Source organism: Lissotriton vulgaris, chromosome 2_1 (genome assembly GCF_964263255.1).
Source record: "Lissotriton vulgaris chromosome 2_1, aLisVul1.2, whole genome shotgun sequence".
Lineage (NCBI taxonomy): Eukaryota > Metazoa > Chordata > Amphibia > Caudata > Salamandridae > Lissotriton > Lissotriton vulgaris.
The window spans coordinates 1,617,124,209-1,617,149,829 of NC_141687.1; the positions used below are offsets into that span (position 1 = coordinate 1,617,124,209).

The 25,621-nt window shown below is 49.6% G+C and overlaps 1 protein-coding gene across 1 annotated transcript in view; it reads left to right on the forward strand.

Annotated features, from left to right (window-relative positions):
- SMPDL3B (sphingomyelin phosphodiesterase acid like 3B) overlaps positions 1 to 25,621 on the forward strand; it is a 152,734-nt gene that overhangs the window by 15,419 nt on the left and 111,694 nt on the right. The window contains exon 3 of the mRNA XM_086957490.1: positions 13,544 to 13,641. Coding sequence (XP_086813616.1) covers positions 13,544 to 13,641 — 98 coding nt within the window. The remainder of the gene's footprint in view (positions 1 to 13,543; positions 13,642 to 25,621) is intronic.

Consider the following 25,621-nt stretch of genomic DNA (forward strand, 5'->3'; position numbering starts at 1 on the left):
TTTCCAAGTGCAGCCCAGGTCTGCTGCCCAGGTTAGAGTCTGCAACTGATATAGGGGAGGGAATACTCGCGTTCCAACACTGAGTGTAGGCAGAACAGTTACACTTCCCTTGATCAAACATCTGTCTGTACCTTCAAGGCTTGCCCATAGTCATGGGCTTTCAGTACAGAGGCAATTCATCATGCCTGCCTATAGTCCTGAAGACATTCCCACACCTAGCTGTTGAAAAGACTATCTTGGACTGTTATGATAAGGCCATATAAGTGAGGGTGGCAACAATAGTCCCTTGATAAGCCACAATGCTCCTGTGGTGTTCCATGAGGAATAACAAATGCAATCACTCTTATCTGCGTAGTAAGAGTGCCCAAATCCAGCTGAGCCTGAAACTGGGTGACAGGTTAAATCTTTCCACTTTCTCCTTGATGGCCAAGATACAAAATGGTAAACCCCTTTGTAGTATCTGATTTCTTCAATAGTCGTTTTTGCTTCTACCGCACTTCTACAACTCTTCAGCGGTGGTTCAGCTGCTTGCTTCAGTTACACCAGGATGCTATCTACTCTATGTTTACGACGCAGAACTTCTTCAATTAGGATAGCAGCAGACTCACAAGCCTCTGTAGTGCCACTGTGACATTTAAACCAATGGGCATCGCCCTAAATTGACAAATACTATATGGGTTGAGAATACTGACTGTTACTCGAATCCAGGGGCATTGCACTCTGCCAGTTGCCACTAATTAGTTTTACAGATAATGTGGCACTTGACTGCACCTAACCTGACAGATCTAGGAGTATTATAGGCATCTGCCTTTGTCACAGTGTCAAGCTACAGTGGTCCACTCAAAAGCGCAGTTGGTATTCAATACCAAAGACCTTGCTCAGTTATACTGGAGTACTCAGGTACACTAAAATGGCATCTTGACATCTTCATCATCAATGCAGTCATCTACTGTCGAAGACCGCCTCCTCACCACGTGCCTTTACACACAGGCTATTCACTGTGTCAATATCATGAGTGCAGGCTGGTCTCTACCACATGATCCCTAAGATCAGAAAAACTAAGTGAACCAAAACTAATTTGCATATAACCTGCTTTAAAGGAGTCAGAGCAGATGAAGTATGTAATATTCCATTCTTTTCAGATCCATGTAGAAGGTCAGGAGTGGATTCTCCTGCTTAACCTGGTTAGTGGCCACAAAGATTGACTCCATGTCTCCCCTCTTTAGATATTTTATTTATTCAGCTAATAATCAGGGGATACAGTGTGGTTTTACTTGGTGGCACCAATGTTAAATAGGAATGATCTCACTGTTCCTTTAAAGGACAGCTCTTGGCTGACCTGATATTTGTGGTTTTTATTGTGCATCAGCTTGGTACATATGCCTTTCTAAGGGCCAACTCATAATCTTCAACATTTCTATTAGCGCACTCCAGCTTTCCTTCCCATCTTCAGTGGCGAAAGTGAAGGGACCACGAATGAGTGACTGAGAAAGTGCTTAAAAAGACTGAAGCCCACTCCTTTCTGCAGCACCTCTCATCTGGTAATCAAAGAACAACATTATTAAAGAATAGCCAAACATTCTCTTTAGGAGGTTCACCAGGGTCTTGTTGAAAGGCAGCATCAGCCATTGATTTAGTGGTTGTTTGAGATGGAAAAGTGAAAATTAGCCCATTACCAATCCAAAATGGCCTTTATCTAGCTTGTATGAAGAATGACTTTTAGTTAGACATCACCATTCTTTCAACCAAATGCAAGAAACGATCCAGATTCCAGCATTAGTCAAGGAAGTGTGCTTTTCACTGACCTGGTTCACAACAACAGGAATGTATTTGTTGCACACGATTTTCAGAGGGCCCGAAGGACAACAAAATTGGTCCCCACATTCAGAAAGGGAACTCCAGCCACTGGCAGTGGCACGGTAGAAGTCCTCCTCTCTGCTACTGACTTACAATTTACCTGACCGGTCCGGCATTACACCTGTGTCTACTCCCATGTCTGGTCAGCACACAGTGGACTCAGTCATTGTCTTGCTTTCTTGTCATGAGATGTCTTGGAAATGGTACTTCATAGCGACCTAAATCAATAGTTCCTTTGGACCTGGGAGAAACTAGCCGCCACTAGGCGCTGGTCCATTGCAACCTTGAAGTGCTCAGTAGCTTTACCAGTGGGCCATGGAGCTGCCATCCTTTGCTCTGCTTTAGAGAAGGACAACACAACTCAGCCTTCCAGGGCCCTCCTGCAGCCAAGGACTCCATTAGTTGTCCCAAGTTCCCCGATTCCAGTGCCTGGTCACCTGTACTCCACAATGACGCCCCTATTTTATGAGCAGGCTTTTCTGGGATTTGCATCTTTGTACCAGCTGAGTCCTCTTTGATTCGTGCTTTGGGCACCCATTTCTGTGAGAGGTCAGGCTCATAGGTCTCCCCGTTTTCTCCCAGGTAGTCTCATCACTCATCCAATCATTCCTCCATCCTTTAACACCTTCTCACACTCGCCCATCTATACAGCCACATACAATGCCTCGCTTATCACTGAAGAAGCACTTTCAGATACAAAAAAACAGTTGTATTGGCTTTCCACTTGTCACTTACCGTTAACTACCATGGCCCAGACAGCCACTTGATTATTTTGGCTCCAGGAGGTCACAACGTCCCACGTAATGTCTGCAGAAAAATGGGCATAAGAAAGAGTATCAAACTTCAAATGTGCAGCGGAAAGCACAGGGTTGGGATGCTTGGCAATGCGCAGATCATGATTGGTGACTGTATGTACTGTATTGTATACCGCTTACTACCTCTGACAAAGCGTCAAATCGCTTTTTCAGTGAGTAGCACGCTACCTCAGAACCCATAAAGGATTAGTGTTGAATTAGTATAGTGAAATATGAAAGTAACTTTAGCGGTGGAAATGTTATTCCGTTATTTGGATTGAGAACGATATGGAGGGATAGAAGAGGGAAAAAAGTTTTGCATTATGTAGATTTTTGTCGGCGCATGTTGATCTCCTCCAAGCGCAGCCTCAGGTGACAACTCCAGACAATTTCTGCCTGAGCAAGGGCATACAGGAACTTCAAAAGTAAAACAAAAATCAGTGAAGTAGTGTGGCTCACTGGTTAGAGGCGGCAGACCCGAGAGCAGAGGACGGCCCTGGACCAGGGTTCGATTCCCGGCGCAGCAGGTTTCTGGACCAGGGTTAGCGGACTCGATAATTCTCTCGCCCCGGTGCCCACTCTGATCAGCGATCACACTCGGCAACTCTGGGCATTAGCTTGCCTCATCTTCACTAACGGCCCCACCAGACCGCCGGGGAGGCCTGGTCTCACCCTGGAGATACCCATTAAGGGACCATCTCTCAGGGAAGCCAGGAAGGGGTTCGCAGCGGTCGAAGCGCCTTGGGACCCTATGGGTAAGTAGTGCGCTATATAAATGCCAATACATTTACATTTGAATTAAAGATAAATACATCTGCCTACTGAATAGACGAGATTCAAAGTTCTTCAAAACTGGTCCTCATTAAGACAGCTGTAGAAGTAAAACAAGACTGATGGACAAGTATTAACGGAATCAGAACCCATGATGCATTTTTTAGGGTAATGGAGACTTATGCAGCAGACATAGATTGTACCCCTTGTCTCCAAACTGGCAGATGAAAATGGCAATCGACCCAGATACTGATCTTTGTCAATTCCAAGAGATTGATTGTCTGTTGGATTGTGCCATTGGTAGGGCTCCTCCCTTTTAAAAATGTCTTTAGTTTCTTTGAGATTTTTTTGCTGTATTCTTTTAAATCCCCTCACAACCCCTTGTATTTTTTAAGATCAGTTGCAAAGTTGCCGTCTTGTATCATGAGAAGAAGGCAGGAGGGTACACTCAGACATTTATTTTTAGTTAGTTAATGAAAGAGCAGAAATAATAGTCCCATACCCTACTGTGTTAACAACCACGGCTATAAATCTGTCATATTAAGGGACACATAGTAACTAAAAACGCTCATCTAAAAGTCACTGAAGACCCAATACAAGGAAGAGGTGAACTGACCAACAGAAAAGTGCTACTTCACCAAAAGCATGGGTCCAGCCTTCGAACTCCACTCCTTCAGGGTGGGGGGGGGGAGATGAAAAGTTCGAACTGACCCATCCGCGTCTTTAGTTTCCCACCTCTCCGCCCTTTTTTTTCCTTCTGATTTTTAGATAGAAATCAGCCCCAGCGCAAGGTAAAGGGATGGAGAGAGCCATATTTCTGTAGATATGGCTATCTCCTGCTCCCTCCCTGTTGCGCAACTCAGCGCAGCCTCGCGGGGTACTGTGCTGCGTTGAGCGTATTTTTTGAAAATATCTCCCTAATTTTGTGAGGCAAGGGGTGATAATGGGGGAGATTTTCCAAAATTCCGTGCAGTGCAGCGCAGCCCCCCTGCGAGGCTGTGCTACGTTGCGCGACAGGCAGGGAGCAGGTGAGCGCCATATCTTCAGAAGTATGGCTCTCTCCCCCCCTTTTCCTTGGCCGGCGCTGATTTCAACAGCTGTGCGCCAGGCACGCACCATAGCACCATAGCGCTAGGGTGAGTGCATGAGTCAAGCATAGGTTTTGTACAGGAAGGGTACGCTTCCTGTACAAACTACTATACCTAGACACGATGCAAAGCTTTCCCACTTTGTTTGCGTGGTGAACACTGCAGCGCGGCACGGAGAAATTAAAGCATTTCTCTTGTTAGCAATTCCTTTGTTGGGGCGTTAACTTTTGGCGCAAAACCATGTCTACAAATCTTTGTAAATATGGTTTTGCGTCAAAAGGCAAGGTGGTTGCATGGGATCACCCATGTTCCACCCATGTAACGCCCACTTGGCACTAAGTAACTCAAAGTGGTGCTTCGTGCTACTTTGAGGATGCACTCCAACGCAAAAGTCAATAACAAAACAAAAACATTTTGCGCTGGTTAGCGTCACTTTTGTTTCGCTAACCGCCAAATGTTTGTAAATCTCCCTCTAAGTGATTTTGCCCAGAATCACTGGATGTTGAGCATCCCTGCCAAGCTTCGAGGTCACTGTTACACCACATCCTCTCCTTATTAACTGAACAGACCACACACGGGCAATAGCACTACTGTGAGCCCCAACATCTAGTCCAGTTTTGCACAGATGCTTGCAAACGCGATGCAAAGGGTAGCATCGTTGTGCATAGCATTTCAAAGGTCCATCCGCACAGTGCTAAATTGCGATGCGTTGCGTTGCGTAGCTCGCGTGCCCGAGCCAGTCCAGTGCTAGGCTCCCACGAGACCATTGGCCCAGCACAGTCAGCTGATCAGCTCAGGTGGCGGGAGAGTGGAGGTCCATTGGTGAAGAGGATTCTGGCTGGGCTCCGTTTGTTGGGGGCTGCACATTACACTTCCTGAAGCACTGCCCTTAGCAAACGGTAGTGGGAGGGGCTGGACTGCAGAGGTTGTTAGTGCAAGGTGCAGCAACCTTTCTTGTGAGGCCCAGCGTTTTCAGCCAAATGCAAAAACTCACACCCCTTTGTGCGTGCTCCAGGCTGGAGATCCCTCCTTTGTGAGAGACATCACCACTCAAAGGATGTGTCTGGAGATCAGCCAGAAAGGGATATTTACATTCTGTGTTCATGCTGTGCTCCTTTGTCAGTTATACATTGAATTAGGGCGTCGCGTTGGAGGGCAAAGGGGAAAAAACAGTACAGAGTACAGTAAAGAGTTAATAGCGAGGTGTTTGTTACTCACTAACGTGAACCCTTGCAGAAGAAGTCTTGGAAATTAGAAGTTAATATTAACACTTCACTGAGGACAAAGTGTAACATGTCCCTTGACTAAGCAATATCTTAAGGGCTTCCTCCAAAGGTCAGAGGCGGGTCACTACGTGTAATGCTCTACACAGCTGTAATATGTTCCTTCCTTCCCCTTCATGTCAGAAATGATTACAAAGTCATACTCAGGGGGTCACCTGAGGAATAAAATGAATATTTTACGTCTTCTCCTTTATCCCTGACCATTTGCTATTGAGTTCCGGATTTGTTTTCATTCAAGTCCGAAGATGAAGTAAAACAAAGGACTCTTCTTGATCGAGATACTAAAGAATCACTTTTTTGTTTGTCTGCGTTAGAAGAAAATATATCACTCTTTTGAAGATTACGCAATATTTCACAAAACGTATTTCAGTGTCCCCATACACAAGCATTGGTAGAGTCACCTGCAGTAGACGCAGACAGCACCCCCTTGCTGTGGATGCGGACAGCGCCATCTTGCTGTGGATGCAGACAGCACCCCCTTGATGTGGATGCGGACAGCACACCCTTGCTATGGATGCAGACAGCGCCCCCTTGCTGTGGATGCGGACAGCGCCCCCTTGATGTGGATGCAGACAGCACCCCCTTCCTGTGGATGCGGACAGCGCCCCCTTGCTGTGGATGCGGACAGCGGCCCCTTGCTGTGGATGCGGACAGCGCCCCCTTGATGTGGATGCAGACAGCGCCCCCTTGATGTGGATGCAGACAGCACCCCCTTGCTGTGGATGCGGACAGCACACCCTTGCTATGGATGCAGACAGCGCCCCCTTGCTGTGGATGCGGACAGCGCCCCCTTGATGTGGATGCAGACAGCACCCCCTTCCTGTGGATGCGGACAGCGCCCCCTTGCTGTGGATGCGGACAGCGCCCCCTTGCTGTTGGTGAGAGAGCGCCCCCCTTCCTATGGATGCGGACAGCACCCCCTTGCTGTGGATGCGGACAGCTCTCCCTTCCTGTGGATGCGGACAGCGCCCCCTTGCTGTGGATGCCGACAGCGCCCCCTTGCTGTGGATGCCGACAGCGCCCCCTTGCTGTGGATGCCGACAGCACCCCCTTGCTGTGGATGCGGGTTGCACCCCCTTGCTGTGGATGCAGACAGCGCCCCCTTGCTGTGGATGCGGACAGCGCCCCCATGATGTGGATGCAGACAGTGCCCCCTTCCTGTGGATGGGACAGCAGCTCCTTGCTGTGGATGCGGACAGCGCCCCCTTACTGTGGATGTGGACAGTGCCCCCTTTCTGTGGATGCGGACAGCTCCCCCTTACAGTGGATGCAGACAGCACCCCCTTGCGGTGGATGCAGACAGCGTCCCCTTGCTGTGGATGCAGACAGTACCCCCTTGATGTGGATGCAGACAGCACCCCTTCCTGTGAATGCGGACAGCGCCCCCTTGCTGTGGATGCAGACAGCGCCCCCCTTGCTGTGGATGTGGACAGCGCCCCCTTCCTGTGGATTCAGACAGCGCCCCCTTGCTGTGGATGCGGACAGCGCCCCCTTACTGTGGATGCGGCAGCCCCCCTTACTGTGGATGCGGACAGCGCCCCCTTGCTGTGGATGTGGACAGTGCCTCCTTACTGTAGCTGTGGACAGCGCCCCCTTGCTGTGGATGCGTACAGTGCCCCCTTACTGTGGATGCTGACAGCGCCCCCTTACTGAGGATGCGGACAGCGCCCCCTTGCTGTGGATGCGGACAGCGCCCCCTTCCTGTGGATGTGGACAGCGCCCCCTTCCTGTGGATGCCGACAGCGCCCCCTTCCTGTGGATGCGGACAGCACCCCCTTGCTGTGGATGCGGACAGCTCCCCCTTACAGTGTATGCAGACAGCACCCCCTTGCAGTGGATGTGGACAGCGTCCCCTTGCTGTGGATGCGGACAGTGCCCCCTTGATGTGGGTGCAGACAGCACCCCCTTCCTGTGAATGCGGACAGCGCCCCCTTGCTGTGGAATGGGACATCGCCCCCTTGCTGTGGATGCGGACAGCGCCCCCTTCCTGTGGATTGGGACAGCACCCCCTTGCTGTGGATGCGGACAGCGCCCCCTTACTGTGGATGCGGACAGCCCCCCCCTTACTGTGGATGCGGACAGCGCCCCCTTGCTGTGGATTTGGACAGCGCCCCCTTACTGTGGGTGCAGACAGCGCCCCCTTGCTGTGGATGCAGACCGCACCCCCTTACTGTGTATGCGGACAGTGCATCCTTACTGTGGATGCGGACAGCACCGCCTTGCGGTGGATGCAGACAGCGCCCCCTTGCTGTTAATGCGGACAGCGCCCCCTTGCTGTGGATGCGGACAGCGCCCCTTTGCTGTGGATGCGGACAGTGCCTCCTTTCCAGTGGATGCGGGCAGCGCCCCCTTACTGTGGATGCAGACAGCGCCCCCTTGCCGTTTGTGCAGGAAGGGTATCCATGCTGTACATGTATGCAGGGCCTTATTGTGTTGGTGCAGAGACAGCCTACAAACGCTGTATTGTTTACACAGTGTCTCCGTGCTTTATTTGTTGGCAATGCAGTGCACAGTACAGTAGGTTCAAGTAGTGCCCCCAAGCTGTATTTGCAGGCAGTGTTGCATTCAGTGGATGTAGGCACCATGCACAATCTGAAGGAGTAGGCAGTGTCACCGTCCTGTACATGTAGGTGGTGCAGGATCACCGTGCATTAGGTTCAGGCTCTGTGGATGTGCTGTATGTGCAGGCAGTATCCGCTTTATAGAGGCGGTGGCACTCTCCCAATCTGTAGGTACAGGCAGTGTGCCTAAATGCTCATGGATTCAGCAATGTCCACAGGCAGTATACGAAGGTGCTGTAGTGTCAAAACTGAGTTGATTTATGTAGTGTCCCAGTGCTTCACCTGGAAGCTGTGTGAAATGCTAGAAATGCAGGCAGTGTCCTCAAGCTGTAAGTCATTCATGCTAGTAAGGTCTGTAGGTCATTCATGCTAGCAAGGACTGTCGGTCAATCATGTTAGCAAGGTCTGTAGGTCATTCATGCTTGCAAGGTCTGTCGGTCATTCATGCTGGCAAGGTCTGTAGGTCATTCATGCTTGAAATGTCTGTTGGTCATTCATGCTAGCAAGGTTTGTAGGTCATTCATGCTAGCAAGGTCTGTCGGTCATTCATGCTAGCAAGGTCTGTAGGTCATTCGTGCTTGCAAGGTCTGTCCGTCATTCATGCTAGCAAGGTTTGTAGGTCATTCATGCTAGCAAGGTCTGTCGGTCATTCATGCTAGCAAGTTCTGTAGGTCATTCATGCTAGCAAGGTCTGTAGGTCTTTCATGCTAGCAAGGTGCGTCAGTCATTCATGCTAGCAAGGTCTGTAGGTCATTCATGCTAGCAAGTTCTGTAGGTCATTCATGTTACCAAGGTCTGTAGGTCATTCATGCTTGCAAGGTCTGTCGGTCATTCATACTAGCAAGGTCTGTCGGTCATTCATGCTAGCAAGGTTTGTAGGTCATTTATGCTAGCAAGGTCTGTCGGTCATTCATGCTAGCAAGATCTAGAAGGTCATTCATGCTAGCAAGGTCTGTAGGTCATTCATGCTTGCAAGGTCTGTAGGTCATTCATGCTAGCAAGGCGTGTAGGTCATTCATGCTAGCAAGGTCTGTAGGTCATTCATGCTTGAAAGTTCTGTCTGTCATTCATGCTAGCAAGTTCTGTAGGTCATTCATGCTAGCAAGGTGTGTAGGTCATTCATGCTAGCAAGGTCTGTAGGTCATTCATGCTTGAAAGGTTTGTCGGTCATTCATGCTAGCAAGTTCTGTAGGTCATTCATGCTACCAAGGTCTGTAGGTCATTCATGCTTGAAAGGTCTGTCGGTCATTCATGCTTGAAAGGTCTGTCGGTCATTCATGCTAGCAAGTTCTGTAGGTCATTCATGCTTGCAAGGTCTGTCGGTCAATCATGTTAGCAAGGTCTGTAGGTCATTCATGCTACCAAGGTCTGTAGGTCATTCATGCTTGCAAGGTCTGTCGGTCATTCATGCTAGCAAGGTTTGTAGGTCATTCATGCTAGCAAGGTCTGTCGGTCATTCATGCTAGCAAGGTCTGTAGGTCATTCATGCTACCAAGGTCTGTAGGTCATTCATGCTTGCAAGGTCTGTCAGTCATTCATACTAGCAAGGTATGTCGGTCATTCATGCTAGGAAGGTCTGTAGGTCATTCATGCTTGCAAGGTCTGTCGGTCATTCATGCTAGCAAGGTTTGTAGGTCATTCATGCTAGCAAGGTCTGTAGGTCATTCATGCTTGCAAGGTCTGTCGGTCATTCATGCTAGCAAGGTTTGTAGGTCATTCATGCTAGCAAGGTCTGTCGGTCATTCATGCTAGCAAGGTGTGTCGGTCATTCATGCTAGCAAGGTGGGTCGGTCATTCATGCTAGCAAGGTCTGTAGGTCATTCATGCTTGAAAGGTTTGTCGGTCATTCATGCTAGCAAGTTCTGTAGGTCATTCATGCTACCAAGGTCTGTAGGTCATTCATGCTTGAAAGGTCTGTCGGTCATTCATGCTTGAAAGGTCTGTCGGTCATTCATGCTAGCAAGTTCTGTAGGTCATTCATGCTTGCAAGGTCTGTCGGTCAATCATGTTAGCAAGGTCTGTAGGTCATTCATGCTACCAAGGTCTGTAGGTCATTCATGCTTGCAAGGTCTGTCGGTCATTCATGCTAGCAAGGTTTGTAGGTCATTCATGCTAGCAAGGTCTGTCGGTCATTCATGCTAGCAAGGTCTGTAGGTCATTCATGCTACCAAGGTCTGTAGGTCATTCATGCTTGCAAGGTCTGTCAGTCATTCATACTAGCAAGGTATGTCGGTCATTCATGCTAGGAAGGTCTGTAGGTCATTCATGCTTGCAAGGTCTGTCGGTCATTCATGCTAGCAAGGTTTGTAGGTCATTCATGCTAGCAAGGTCTGTAGGTCATTCATGCTTGCAAGGTCTGTCGGTCATTCATGCTAGCAAGGTTTGTAGGTCATTCATGCTAGCAAGGTCTGTCGGTCATTCATGCTAGCAAGGTGTGTCGGTCATTCATGCTAGCAAGGTGGGTCGGTCATTCATGCTAGCAAGGTGTGTAGGTCATTCATGCTTGCAAGGTGCGTCGGTCATTCATGCTAGCAAGGTCTGTTCATGCTGACTCTTACTCTTACGCCAAGGCCACATGCACCTCATTGCAGACTCCCCAGACAGTGAGCTCAGGCAGTTTCTCATGCACCAGGTCTGAACGTCCCAAGTTTATGCCGGCAGAGGTCCCCTGCTGTATGTGCATGTGGTCCAGTGTGCCCATGCAGTAAATGCAGACGGCACTCCTATGCAGTTGGTGTAAGCATTACATGCAGGCTGAATGGGCAGGCAGCATTACCATGCAGTAGGTGCAAGCAGTATACCATGCTCTATGTGGAGAGGGTGTCCCCATGCTGTAAGTGCAGGCAGTAGATGCAGGCGGATCCTCATGTTATAGGTGCATGCCGTGTTTCCATGTAGTGGATGTAGGCAGTGTGCTCATATTGTATGTATTTACAACAAGGGGTGGTGAGGGACAGAGTCTCTGAATTAAGCAGAAAGCTCTCACCCAATCAAGAGATCAGGGCTAGATCCAACACCGTTTTTTAGCTCACTGCACCATCCCAGTTTCAGAACCTGGCTGTATGCAAATTAGTCTGTTCCTGTCCCAGTGCATGATGGGAACAGGGCAAACCAAACTACAAAAGCCAATTCTTACACTGGGAAGGAAACAAGCTCCCGGGGACCGGTTTCTGGCATTACAGCCGTCTTCGGCCCGGTTTGCTTGAATCCTGATGGTGCAATGAGCAAGGGTCTCACATCTGAGAATACCCTTCCACGCTTAGGGTGGACAAAAATATTTACAACAAGGGGTGGTGAGGGACAGAGTCTCTGAATTAAGCAGAAAGCTCTCACCCAGTCAAGAGATCAGGGCTAGATCCAACACCGTTTTTTAGCTCACTGCACCATCCCAGTTTCAGAACCTGGCTGTATGCAAATTAGTCTGTTCCTGTCCCAGTGCATGATGGGAACAGGGCAAACCAAACTACAAAAGCCAATTCTTACACTGGGAAGGAAACAAGCTCCCGGGGACCGGTTTCTGGCATTACAGCCGTCTTCGGCCCGGTTTGCTTGAATCCTGATGGTGCAATGAGCAAGGGTCTCACATCTGAGAATACCCTTCCACGCTTAGGGTGGACAAAAATATTTACAACAAGGGGTGGTGAGGGACAGAGTCTCTGAATTAAGCAGAAAGCTCTCACCCAGTCAAGAGATCAGGGCTAGATCCAACACCGTTTTTTAGCTCACTGCACCATCCCAGTTTCAGAACCTGGCTGTATGCAAATTAGTCTGTTCCTGTCCCAGTGCATGATGGGAACAGGGCAAACCAAACTACAAAAGCCAATTCTTACACTGGGAAGGAAACAAGCTCCCGGGGACCGGTTTCTGGCATTACAGCCGTCTTCGGCCCGGTTTGCTTGAATCCTGATGGTGCAATGAGCAAGGGTCTCACATCTGAGAATACCCTTCCACGCTTGGGGTGGACAAAAATATTTACAACAAGGGGTGGTGAGGGACAGAGTCTCTGAATTAAGCAGAAAGCTCTCACCCAGTCAAGAGATCAGGGCTAGATCCAACACCGTTTTTTAGCTCACTGCACCATCCCAGTTTCAGAACCTGGCTGTATGCAAATTAGTCTGTTCCTGTCCCAGTGCATGATGGGAACAGGGCAAACCAAACTACAAAAGCCAATTCTTACACTGGGAAGGAAACAAGCTCCCGGGGACCGGTTTCTGGCATTACAGCCGTCTTCGGCCCGGTTTGCTTGAATCCTGATGGTGCAATGAGCAAGGGTCTCACATCTGAGAATACCCTTCCACGCTTAGGGTGGACAAAAATATTTACAACAAGGGGTGGTGAGGGACAGAGTCTCTGAATTAAGCAGAAAGCTCTCACCCAGTCAAGAGATCAGGGCTAGATCCAACACCGTTTTTTAGCTCACTGCACCATCCCAGTTTCAGAACCTGGCTGTATGCAAATTAGTCTGTTCCTGTCCCAGTGCATGATGGGAACAGGGCAAACCAAACTACAAAAGCCAATTCTTACACTGGGAAGGAAACAAGCTCCCGGGGACCGGTTTCTGGCATTACAGCCGTCTTCGGCCCGGTTTGCTTGAATCCTGATGGTGCAATGAGCAAGGGTCTCACATCTGAGAATACCCTTCCACGCTTAGGGTGGACAAAAATATTTACAACAAGGGGTGGTGAGGGACAGAGTCTCTGAATTAAGCAGAAAGCTCTCACCCAGTCAAGAGATCAGGGCTAGATCTAACACCGTTTTTTAGCTCACTGCACCATCCCAGTTTCAGAACCTGGCTGTATGCAAATTAGTCTGTTCCTCCATCCATCAGGATTCAAGCAAGCCGGGCCGAAGACGGCTGAAATGCCAGAAACCGGTCCCCGGTAGCTTGTCTCCTTACTGGTGAAGAATTGGCTTGGTAGTTTAGTCTGCCCTGTTCCCATGATGCACTGGGCCAAGGACAGACTGATTTGCATATAGCCAGGTTCTGAGCTGGGATGGGGCAGTGAGATAAATAACGGTGATGGATCAAGCCCTGATCTTTGGACTGGGTAAGAGTGGTCTGCTCAATTCAGACACTCTGTTCATCACCACCCCCTTTTCTGAATCATATTGTATGTACACACACTTTAGACTGATCTGTTCTTGCTTGTAAACCATCTTCAGTGTTAATCAGTGTTCTTTTCTTTCAGAGATGACACTCCTCATGTTCCCAATGAGAGCCTCGGAGAAGATGCTGTGCTACAGATGGTGCAAAATCTCACGCTCTTGTTAAAAGAAGTATTTCCAGGTGAGCACAAATGAAGCACAAACTAACAGGTGAAGTCATCAGTCAGTTCTACACAAGAAAGAGCACCCTCCCTGGAAATAAGGGAGGTTGCACCAAATTTAGAGCTGTGTGGGAAGGAAACATTATTTGGTTTGTGGGGGGATTGCTAAATTGGGAAGAGAGGCAAATCGTAGATTTTACACTGACACACCATCCCCATTCTACAAGAAATTTGCTTGGTGGGTTCTCCTCCTCACCCACCCCTTCTATTAAGGAAATCCGAAGACTTTTAGTTTCCACTCAACTCTTATTAATGCCCCCAATTACCAGTAGAAATCAGCTCCCATTGGAGGGTTATTTTAGTCTTGGTTTATAACAGAGTATCTTTTTCATAAACATTAAGCATAAACTGTAAACCTCAAAAGAGGGGCGTTCCAACCCACTAAGGTGAATTGGGGAAATTGGACATTTGGCAGTGGCAAAAGGTCACTTTTGAGAGTTGCCCTAAGTGGAAGGATAATTAGACTGACCTTACATGAAGAGCTAAGCTATTCTATAGATAGGTGGCTTGTACTTCTAGAGTGCTTGTTTCTACTGCCTGTGAGTTTAGTCCAGGTAGAACTACTTATGGAGGCTGGCTAAGCACCGGGTTCTGTTTAGTATGCAATGTGTTGTTTTTTTGAAGACCTAGGTGGCTCAGCAAGCAATTATTATTATTAAGGATTTATAGAACCCTTGGGCTTCCCAGCGCTAAGCAATCAGGTACTGAGTTTGGGCAGATTATACCTTAAAGATATTGCGTTAACAACCATGTTTTAATCTTTTTGCGGAATTGTAATTCCCCCTCTATCCACCTGAATTCCAGTGGTAGGGAATTCCATAATTTGGGAGCCAGGTGGGAGAAAGATCTTCCTCCCCATTTTTCCCTCTTGACCCCAGTCTGAATTAGCCGTTCTTCTGCGTTGGATCGCAGCTGTCTCTTTGTAATGTAGGGGGAGATTAGACTTATAACTTTTTTTGGCCCTTTATTATGCCGTGCTCTATGAGTAATGACTAATACTTTAAATGTTATTCTGGCCTCCACTAGGAGCCAGTGTAGTTTCCGTAGATGCTTTTTTACTGATTCCCATGCTGGGATGTTGCACAATATTCTTGCGGCTGCATTTTGGGCTATCTGCAATTTCTGGGTAACGTATTTAGGTGCCCCCAGGAACAGTGAATTTCCATAATCCGGTTGCGAGGTTACCAACGAGTGGATCACTGTTTTCCTTAGTTGAATGGGTATTCGGTCTAAAATGTAGACTTCTGAGGAGTCCAAAGCAGGTTGCTGTTACCTTATTTGTCTGTGAGATCATAGAATGATCTGTTTCTAGCCAGAACCCCAGAATTTTTACTGTTTCTGCCGGGGTAGGTGGGTTACCTAGGCATGCCGGCCAGTTTATTATAGGCCTTGGTATTGCCTTAATTCCAATGAGCAGTAGCTTGGTTTTATCTCCATTTAACTGTAAGCAGCTTGCAGTCATCCATTCTTTTACTTTGACCAGGCAAGAGGATAGTGTTATATTTAGCCTGTCTCTTTTCTGCCCATGGGATTTCACTGTGACTCACATGATGTCACCACTAGAATGTTTGGTGACATCATGGAGTGTTGGGGGCTTTGCCTGGTCTCAACTGGCGGTTGGCACCAGGCAGGCTGAGTGGAGTGGTGTGGCTCACTGGTTAGAGGCGGCAGACCCGGAAGCAGAGAACGGCCCGGGACCAGGGTTCAATTCCCGACGCGGCAGGGTCGTGGACCAGGGTCAGCGGACTTGATAATTCTCGCCTCGGTGCCTACTTTAACCAGGGATCACACTCGGCAACTCTGGGCATTAGCTTGCCTCATCTCTACAACGGCCCCCCACATTCGCCGGGGATGCCTGGTTTCACCTTGGAGATACGCAGTAGGGACCATCTCACAGGGATAGCCAGGACGGGTTCCCCAGCGGTCTACAGCGCCACGATGCCTCAGGGCAGCAGTGCGCTTTACAAGACACATACATTACATTACATTACAAAGAGGTCACTCCTGGTGGGGTTTTTCATAGTCTCTCACCAAAGCAATGCATTGAATGAGAGTTGTAGGGTCAAAAGCCCCTGGCACAGAAGTTCTTCCCATTTCTTATCTTATTATGCTGGCCAACGTGATAAGCCTTCATTGCAGGAGGCCCCAATCACGAGTCCCCAGATAGGATCACTAGGTAGAGCCTGATTAGCAATAAGGGTACACACATAGCGGTATTCCTTTTTAGGTCTGGGTTCTTAGAGCAAAGCTGTCAAACAAAAATATGAAGAGTGGAATTTGAGTTTGCCACTTTTAATAATTGACTTTTTTCAATCAGTTTCTTTCCGCCATTGATTTGAGCTTTTGTCAATCACATCTTGCCTCAGCCCATTGGAGTATTCCTCTCTCACCTAATGCTACTGACTGTTTGGGTTTATCCTATGTGTATGTAGGCCCAATGGTTATAGAGTGCTAGGTGGGCTGTAGAGTAGACTGTTGTTCTCATTCCTGGGAGGGCTACCACTCTCTGCTGCAGCCTTTTAAAACCAAATGAATGTATCCAGTTTCAATGCACACATTAGCCAATGGAGCAGGAAGACCTCTTTTGGTCCACCTTGTCTGAATCAAGTCAATTCCAGCAGGTCAGCCTATTGCCTGAGGGGAAACGGCCTTTACAACTCGTGCTGAGCCACGCATGACTTTTCACCACCAGTGGAACCACGCTTGCCTTAACCACGCATATGCCTTAACTACTCATATGCATGGTTAAGGCAGTGCGCGGACTAGATGCTTTATTGGTGGGAACAGGAATAGGAATGATTGGGAGATGACGAGGTCTGGTAAGTGAGGCTGGGGCCGGGTTTTGGGGGTTGGGGTAGTTTTTAGGTCTCGCCTGTCGATGCGCATGCGCATCGAGCAAGCGAGAGTATTGGGACTTATCCACTCTTTATCCACACTGCAAGGAATCGTGGCGATTCCTTGCAGTGCCCGTGACTTTTAAGCTCAATGCGCATGCGCATTGAGCTTAAAAGCGCGTGCACGTCCGTCTTTGTTTACCCGCTCCGCCCCCTCCCCTTCCCGCCGTGTCGCATTTCTCCTCCCCCCTCCCCTCTCCTCCGTCCGTCTTGTTAGTTTAATTTAACCCGCTCCGCCCCCTCCCCTTCCCGCCGTGTCGCATTTCTCCTCCCCCTCCCCTCTCCTCCGTCCGTCTTGTTAGTTAGTTTAATTTAACCCGCTCCGCCCCCTCCCCTTCCCGCCGTGTCGCATTTCTCCTCCCCCCTCCCCTCTCCTCCGTCCGTCTTGCTAGTTAGTTTAATTTAACCCGCTCCGCCCCCTCCCCTTCCCACCGTGTCGCATTTCTCCTCCCCCTCCCCACTGTCGCCAAGCTGGTCATGGGCTCATTTTTCACTTCAAGGCCACGCCCCTTTGGACGACGATTGATGAATAGCTTTATGCACTTGCAAATCTCTGCTCATGCTCGGACTACCTCTAGGAGCTTTGCTCGGAATCATGGTTCGGTCACACTCCTCGGTGTCTACAGCGGGAAAGTGAAACGGTGAGAGGGAAGCCTAGATGAGAACGAGTGAAGCTTCGAGTGCGAAAGGGGGATGCATATGTGGAATGTATGCAGTTATGCACGGGTCCTCTTAAATGAATAATACCTAAGAGAGTAAAGCACAGTGTGCTTGATTTTGTGCATGTGTTATTTAACAGCACGTTGGCAGGCCACGGAATCAACTTCGCGGGTGCGCGTTTGCATGCAGGAAGCAAAGCTTCATTCCAGGAGATGCCATAAGCACGGTTCAGTTGCTAGGCAGCAAGAGTTTTTGTTGGATTGGCCATTTGCTTCTCTTTACTAGCGTCCCTTCTTGAGGGGTTACATTTTCAGATAGTGGAGAAATGTTGTGATTGCACAAGCAGGCTGCCCATATGGGGCATGCTTTCTTCTCTCACGCCGAGTGCATAATGCTTGCAACTGCACCTATAATTTCAATCTTGATGCATGCGTTGTTTTGCATTTGTTGAAACCAGATGTCTTACCTGCTAAAAACAATGGATGGGTGCTATCTCCTAATGCCTATGTTTGAGTTCTATGCCCTTCTTTTACAAGTGTGCTCTTGCAGATTCCTGTTGTGTTCTGCTCCTGTATGCTCATATTGTATCCGTCTCTTCCTCATCTGCGTGCTGCAAATTGTGCAGCTGCTATTAGACCCGTTGCAGATAAGAATGTGTGCTACTGAGCCGATCTGGTAGCATTGGGGAGATCGAATTAATGCTGTATTTTATCGAGCCCCAGGGGCTCCATATCCAGGAAAATATTATTTAAAAATGATAATACCTTCGGAAAAAGGCTAAGATTTGGCTGTTCTTGTTCCAGCTTCAAAGAGCTTTACAATTTAGCGACTAAAATGGCCAATACATTATCGACTTCATTCCTATTGGATTAGAGTGTCGTATGTATATTATACCGAAAGATTTGATTTGGAGTTGGTAAACACGCACGCCACACTTCCTGGCTGTTTGCAAATCGACTGCAAGTTTTCCTTGCTCTTTCTCTGGGTTATCTAAAGGCAGGCATTGCTAATCGAGGAAGGGAAAGGAACCAACCTCCGCTCACCCTCACTCTCACTCATCCTCACTCACCCTCAACCCCTCACCCTCACTCACCCTCACTCACCCTCAACCCCTCACCCTCACTCACACTCACCCTCACTCACCCTCAACCCCTCACCCTCAACCCCTCACTCACCCTCACTCTCACTCATCCTCACTCACCCTCAACCCCTCACCCTCACTCACCCTCACCCTCACTCACCCTCAACCCCTCACCCTCACTCACTCACCCTCAACCCCTCACCCTCAACCCCTCACTCACCCTCACTCTCACTCATCCTCACTCAACCACCCTCAACCTCACTCACCCTCAACCCCTCACCCTCACTCACCCTCAACCCCTCACCCTCACTCACTCACCCTCAACCCCTCACCCTCACTCACTCACCCTCAACCCCTCACCCTCACTCACCCACCCTCAACCCCTCACCCTCACTCACCCTCAACCCCTCACCCTCACTCACTCACCCTCACTCACCCTCAACCCCTCCCCCTCGACCCCTCCCCCTCAACCCCTCACCCTAACCCTCACTCACCCTCCCTCACCCTCAACCCCTCACCCTCAAACCCTCACTCACCCTCAACCCCTCACCCTCAACCCCTCACTCACCCTCAACCCCTCACCCTCACTCACCCTCACCCTCACTCACCCTCAACCCCTCACCCTCAACCCCTCACCCTCAACCCCTCACCCTCAACCCCTCACTCACCCTCAACCCCTCACTCACCCTCACTCACCCTCACTCACCCTCACTCAGCCTCAACTACTCCCCCTCACCCTCACTCACCCAAAACACCTCACCCTCACTCACCCTCACCCTCACTCACCCTCAACACCTCACTCACCCTCACCCTCACCCTCACTCACCCTCAACACCTCACCCTCAACCTCAACCCCTCACCCTCACTCACCCTCACTCACCCTCACTCACCCTCACTCACCCTCACTCACCCTCAACCCCTCACCCTCAACCCCTCACTCACCCTCACTCTCACTCATCCTCACTCAACCACCCTCAACCTCACTCACCCTCAACCCCTCACCCTCACTCACCCTCAACCCCTCACCCCCACTCACTCACCCTCAACCCCTCACCCTCACTCACCCACCCTCAACCCCTCACCCACCCTCAACCCCTCACCCTCACTCACTCACCCTCACTCACCCTCAACCCCTCCCCCTCGACCCCTCCCCCTCAACCCCTCACCCTAACCCTCACTCACCCTCCCTCACCCTCAACCCCTCACCCTCAAACCCTCACTCACCCTCAACCCCTCACCCTCAACCCCTCACTCACCCTCAACCCCTCACCCTCACTCACCCTCACCCTCACTCACCCTCACCCTCACTCACCCTCACCCTCAACCCCTCACCCTCAACCCCTCACCCTCAACCCCTCACCCTCAACCCCTCACTCACCCTCACTCTCACTCACCCTCACTCTCACTCACCCTCACTCAGCCTCAACTACTCCCCCTCACCCTCACTCACCGAAAACACCTCACCCTCACTCACCCTCACCCTCACTCACCCTCAACACCTCACTCACCCTCACCCTCACCCTCACCCTCACCCTCACCCTCACCCTCACTCACCCTCAACACCTCACCCTCAACCTCAACCCCTCACCCTCACTCACCCTCACTCACCCTCACTCACCCTCACTCACCCTCACTCACCCTCACTCACCCTCACTCACCCTTAACCCCTCACCCTCAACCCCTCACTCACCCTCACTCTCACTCATCCTCACTCAACCACCCTCAACCTCACTCACCCTCAACCTCACTCACCCTCAACCCCTCACCCTCAACCCCTCACCCTCACTCACTCACCCTCAACCCCTCACACTCAAACCCTCACCCTCACTCACCCACCCTCAACCCCTCACCCTCACTCACTCACCCTCAACCCCTCACTCTCACTCACTCACCCTCACTCACCCTCAACCCCTCCCCCTCGACCCCTCCCCCTCAACCCCTCACTCACCCTCAACCCCTCACTCACCCTCAACCCCTCACTCACCCTCAACCCCTCACCCTCAACCCCTCACTCACCCTCACTCTCACTCATCCTCACTCATCCTCAACCCCTCACCCTCACTCACCCTCACCCTCACTCACCCTCAACCCATCACCCTCACTCACCCTCAACCCCTCACCTTCAACCCCTCACTCACCCTCACTCAGCCTCAACTACTCTCCCTCACCCTCACTCACCCAAAACCCCTCACTCACCCTCACCCTCACTCACCCTCAACACCTCACTCGCCCTCACCCTCACTCACCCTCACCCTCACTCACCCTCACCCTCACTCACCCTCACCCTCACTCACCCTCACCCTCACTCACCCTCAACACCTCACCCTCACTCACCCACACTCACCCTCACTCACCCTCAACCCCTCACCCCCACTCACTCACCCTCAACCCCTCACCCTCACTCACCCACCCTCAACCCCTCACCCACCCTCAACCCCTCACCCTCACTCACTCACCCTCACTCACCCTCAACCCCTCCCCCTCGACCCCTCCCCCTCAACCCCTCACCCTAACCCTCACTCACCCTCCCTCACCCTCAACCCCTCACCCTCAAACCCTCACTCACCCTCAACCCCTCACCCTCAACCCCTCACTCACCCTCAACCCCTCACCCTCACTCACCCTCACCCTCACTCACCCTCACCCTCACTCACCCTCACCCTCAACCCCTCACCCTCAACCCCTCACCCTCAACCCCTCACCCTCAACCCCTCACTCACCCTCACTCTCACTCACCCTCACTCTCACTCACCCTCACTCAGCCTCAACTACTCCCCCTCACCCTCACTCACCGAAAACACCTCACCCTCACTCACCCTCACCCTCACTCACCCTCAACACCTCACTCACCCTCACCCTCACCCTCACCCTCACCCTCACCCTCACTCACCCTCAACACCTCACCCTCAACCTCAACCCCTCACCCTCACTCACCCTCACTCACCCTCACTCACCCTCACTCACCCTCACTCACCCTCACTCACCCTCACTCACCCTTAACCCCTCACCCTCAACCCCTCACTCACCCTCACTCTCACTCATCCTCACTCAACCACCCTCAACCTCACTCACCCTCAACCTCACTCACCCTCAACCCCTCACCCTCAACCCCTCACCCTCACTCACTCACCCTCAACCCCTCACACTCAAACCCTCACCCTCACTCACCCACCCTCAACCCCTCACCCTCACTCACTCACCCTCAACCCCTCACTCTCACTCACTCACCCTCACTCACCCTCAACCCCTCCCCCTCGACCCCTCCCCCTCAACCCCTCACTCACCCTCAACCCCTCACTCACCCTCAACCCCTCACTCACCCTCAACCCCTCACCCTCAACCCCTCACTCACCCTCACTCTCACTCATCCTCACTCATCCTCAACCCCTCACCCTCACTCACCCTCACCCTCACTCACCCTCAACCCATCACCCTCACTCACCCTCAACCCCTCACCTTCAACCCCTCACTCACCCTCACTCAGCCTCAACTACTCTCCCTCACCCTCACTCACCCAAAACCCCTCACTCACCCTCACCCTCACTCACCCTCAACACCTCACTCGCCCTCACCCTCACTCACCCTCACCCTCACTCACCCTCACTCACCCTCACCCTCACTCACCCTCACCCTCACTCACCCTCAACACCTCACCCTCACTCACCCACACTCACCCTCACTCACCCACACTCACCCTCACTCACCCACACTCACCCTCACTCACCCTCACTCACCCTCACTCACCCTCACTCACCCTCACCCTCAACCCCTCACCCTCACTCACCCTCACCCTCACCCTCACTCACCCTCACTCACCCTCAACCCCTCACCCTCATTTGAGTTAGAGCTTTTAGAATTGTTTATGGCTTTTTTTATTTGTAATTCTTTAGCATTGGCTACAGGAAAGAAAAATGCTAAAGATTTACAAAAAAAAACCATAAACAATTCTAAAAGCACTAACTCTAATGCTGCGAGACCTATTGCATTTCCAATGCTTGTTCAGGGTTGGGAGCAATGTTTAGGACTCAAGGATAACTTTTAGGGATTGGGTTTCTTTTCAGGGCTCGGGAGTTCAAGGTTGTTTTTAGGGTTCGGGTAGTTTTTAGGGTTCAGGGGATTTGGGGTAGTTTTTGGGCTGGAGGGATTCAGGATCATTTTTAGAGCTTAGGGGGTAGTTTTTAGAGCTTGGGGGAAGGGGAGGTCATGATAGTGTTTAGGGCTCCAGGGGGGTCAGGGTAGTGTTCAGTGCTCAGGTTAGATTTTAAGGCTCAGAGGGGCGTCGGGGTAGTGTTTACGACTCAGGGGGAGTTGGGGGAGTTTTAGGGCTCAAAGCGGGGCCTGGGGTGAGATCTTTACTCCACTTATCCCTTTACCAGTCATGCCTTTACCACAAAATTGTGTGGTAAAGGCATGTGTGGTAAAGGAATGTGTTGTTCAGACGCATTTGTTGTTTCGGCAGCGATGGGAAGCACGCATGGTTTAGCCATGAGTGCCTCTGACATATAACCATTGCCTGCTAGTTGAGGCACCCAAACAAAGGGCCAAGGGCATTGCCATTGCTACACACTAACTCACAGATGAGCTAATGCCGATCACACACAGCACGCACATTCTTGTGTCTTTATCTTCTCTTGAAGCAATTGTCCTGCAGCAGCTCCTGATAGACTATGAAGTTATCTGGCTGAAACCTTCCGTCCAAGTGGGCTTTATGCGATGTCTGCCATCCTCTTCAAAACCAGAGTAGCAGTGCAACTTTGGTACCTCGCTGCCTTGAAACTGTATGAAACCTACAAGTACTAGCGTTTTGCCATGATTGGTTCCCACCGATAATTTGGGGACATGTTTGAATCAAAGTGGGCAGTTGGCTGGGGCCTAACTGTCACTCTTTCTGTATATAAACCGCTTCTGCGGATGTGCTCAGCGTCCTCGTTTTCACTTGAAGTTCTGTAGAGCTCGGGAGAGAAATGACTGCACCGGGGTCAGGATACCTTGGCCACCTCTGCTGAAGAAGAAGACAATATTCTTCAGGACTAAGGAAAATCATTTCTCTTCCTGTATCTTCAAAGGAGAAGGAGATGTCTAACTGTAGGGTAAACAATATGCCCTGATACAGCCCAGGGGGGGATTATGAATGGATTTTTAATCTCAAAATACATTGGGTTATTTTTAATAAAATCGTGACATCTGGAACTCTGTGGTGCTCCTGTGCTTGTGTGAATATCGTCGCAAAATACTGGAATGAGTAAAACTGACTGTGCAGCTTGGTGAATCTGAGTAGGTTCCCTCTGTTTGTTGATACAGCCCAGAGCTTCCTGTGCAGCTGCTCCATATAGTGCAGCAAGGAGTAGATTTCTATGCTGATTTCAACAGGGGCACAGAGCTCTGAGGGGCTCATTGTCCCCTGATAATTGCTGTAGTGTACAACCCTAACAGTATTCAATAGGGGTATTTACTTGCACCAGGGCCCTTAGCATCCTTCCTACACTATTGCTTTTGTTTTGTTAGTTTGGAACTGCCAGGGAAATCCTAACAGTCCCAACTGTAAAAAATAGAACAATTACCCCCACATACTGGGAAAAAAACCCAGGGTGCCAGGGTCATTTATTTTCGTTTTTTGAAAAAAAAAATCTAATTTTGGGTGTTTGGTTTTGGAAAACCAGACGTTTTCTGACTGGCCACCTGAAACAGGTTGGTGTTCTCAGCACACATTTAGTGACTTCAGAGGAGCCACCGAGGTGGTGGCTCCTAGAAAGCCACAGATCTCCACAAGGCCGTCGGGGATCTCAAAATATGATGGCGGTAGTCCAGCCAGGATGGTAGAGTGCGGAGGTACTGACCTTTGCGACCCTGACAGACAATGAGGAACATGCCATAGTTTAAATGGGACCCCTAATCTTTTTTTACATGAATTTAGGGTCTGATTTGTATGATGTGACGGTCTTTCTTGGGAAAGTACATAGACCAATTCAAGACAATGCCTCCCAGCCTGCTTTGCTCAAGGCACACAGGAGGATGTAATGTAAGACAGCTAATGGGACGCAGTGTCAAAGGCAGCAGTCAAGTCCAGGAAAACATGAAAAGTTAACTTGACACAATCTGGCCATATGTTAAGGTAGTCCAGAGCTGAAATAAGAACAGAGTCTGCAGAATATGCTAGCATAAAGCCTGATTGAGTTGGGTGAAGCAAGATATTTTTATTCAGGTAATTACAGAGCTAAGCGATTTCCAAACTCTTCATAATTCTGATTGCAAATAGTAGGAGTGATATAGGTAAAACATTGGAGTTGAATGGAAGGTTCAGTCCTTTCCTCCACTCTGATGGCATCTGCCCCCTGTAGCAAACGATATTTTCTGGTAAATTGTGACTAATGACACCACTGGCTTAATGACTGATCTTAAATCTACAAGGTTCAGGAGAACCTGTACTTGTTATCAATATTTGTTCAGCTATTGATCTGGGTGTAACTGTCTCAAACACCTCAAATCATCTACATTTAGACACAACAAAGTGCTGTGGGAGCTCTAAGACCAAATGGACTGCATTGAAATTAATGCTAATTTTCTGTATTTCGTCTTCGAAAAAGCTTGATAATTGATCACAGAATACTGTGTAAGCACAGCATTGTCCAATTCAGTGTGGGGAGGCAAGCTTGTTTGCTATGCTAAAATTTTATTTTATAGGACGGGTATGTTGGTACTTTTAAGCATAGAAATTAGACCCCTCACTTTTAATGTCAGTCATATCGATGTTTCTATTCTTCTGAGGAAAGTCAAAGCCTTGCCTCTAACCCCTTTAAGGTTTTTTAGAGACTTTTTCAGGTGACCTAAGCTGTTAGTGAACCATGGTCCATTAGGTCTGGTTCATAATTATTTGATACATTTCTCTGTTAAGTGTTAGTACTCATCGTGAAAATTTGTAGTTACTTAAATCATATTATCTTCCAATGGGTTGCTTGAATGTTTGACCTGATAACTTTGGCCTCTAACTAATGCAAACTATGAATAGTGATGAGAACAGGGAAAATGGATCCCCTTTTCCAACACTCACTGGCTTGTACTGACTGTCACTCAAGTCAGCTTCCATACTTTCTTTCCAACCATACATAAACATAGTAGCTGATCCGCCTGAAGAAAATCACAGCAGAATGCCTCAGTTATATGACCATGGCCGCGAAATCCCATAATATGAGAGTGATCTCACCATGGTCTCCATATCCTTTTCTATTCACTTGGGCAGCCCCTGGCTGATAGATTAGTTCCTCCAACTGTGAGCATCTCTCTATGCATTTTAATCAATGTCGTATT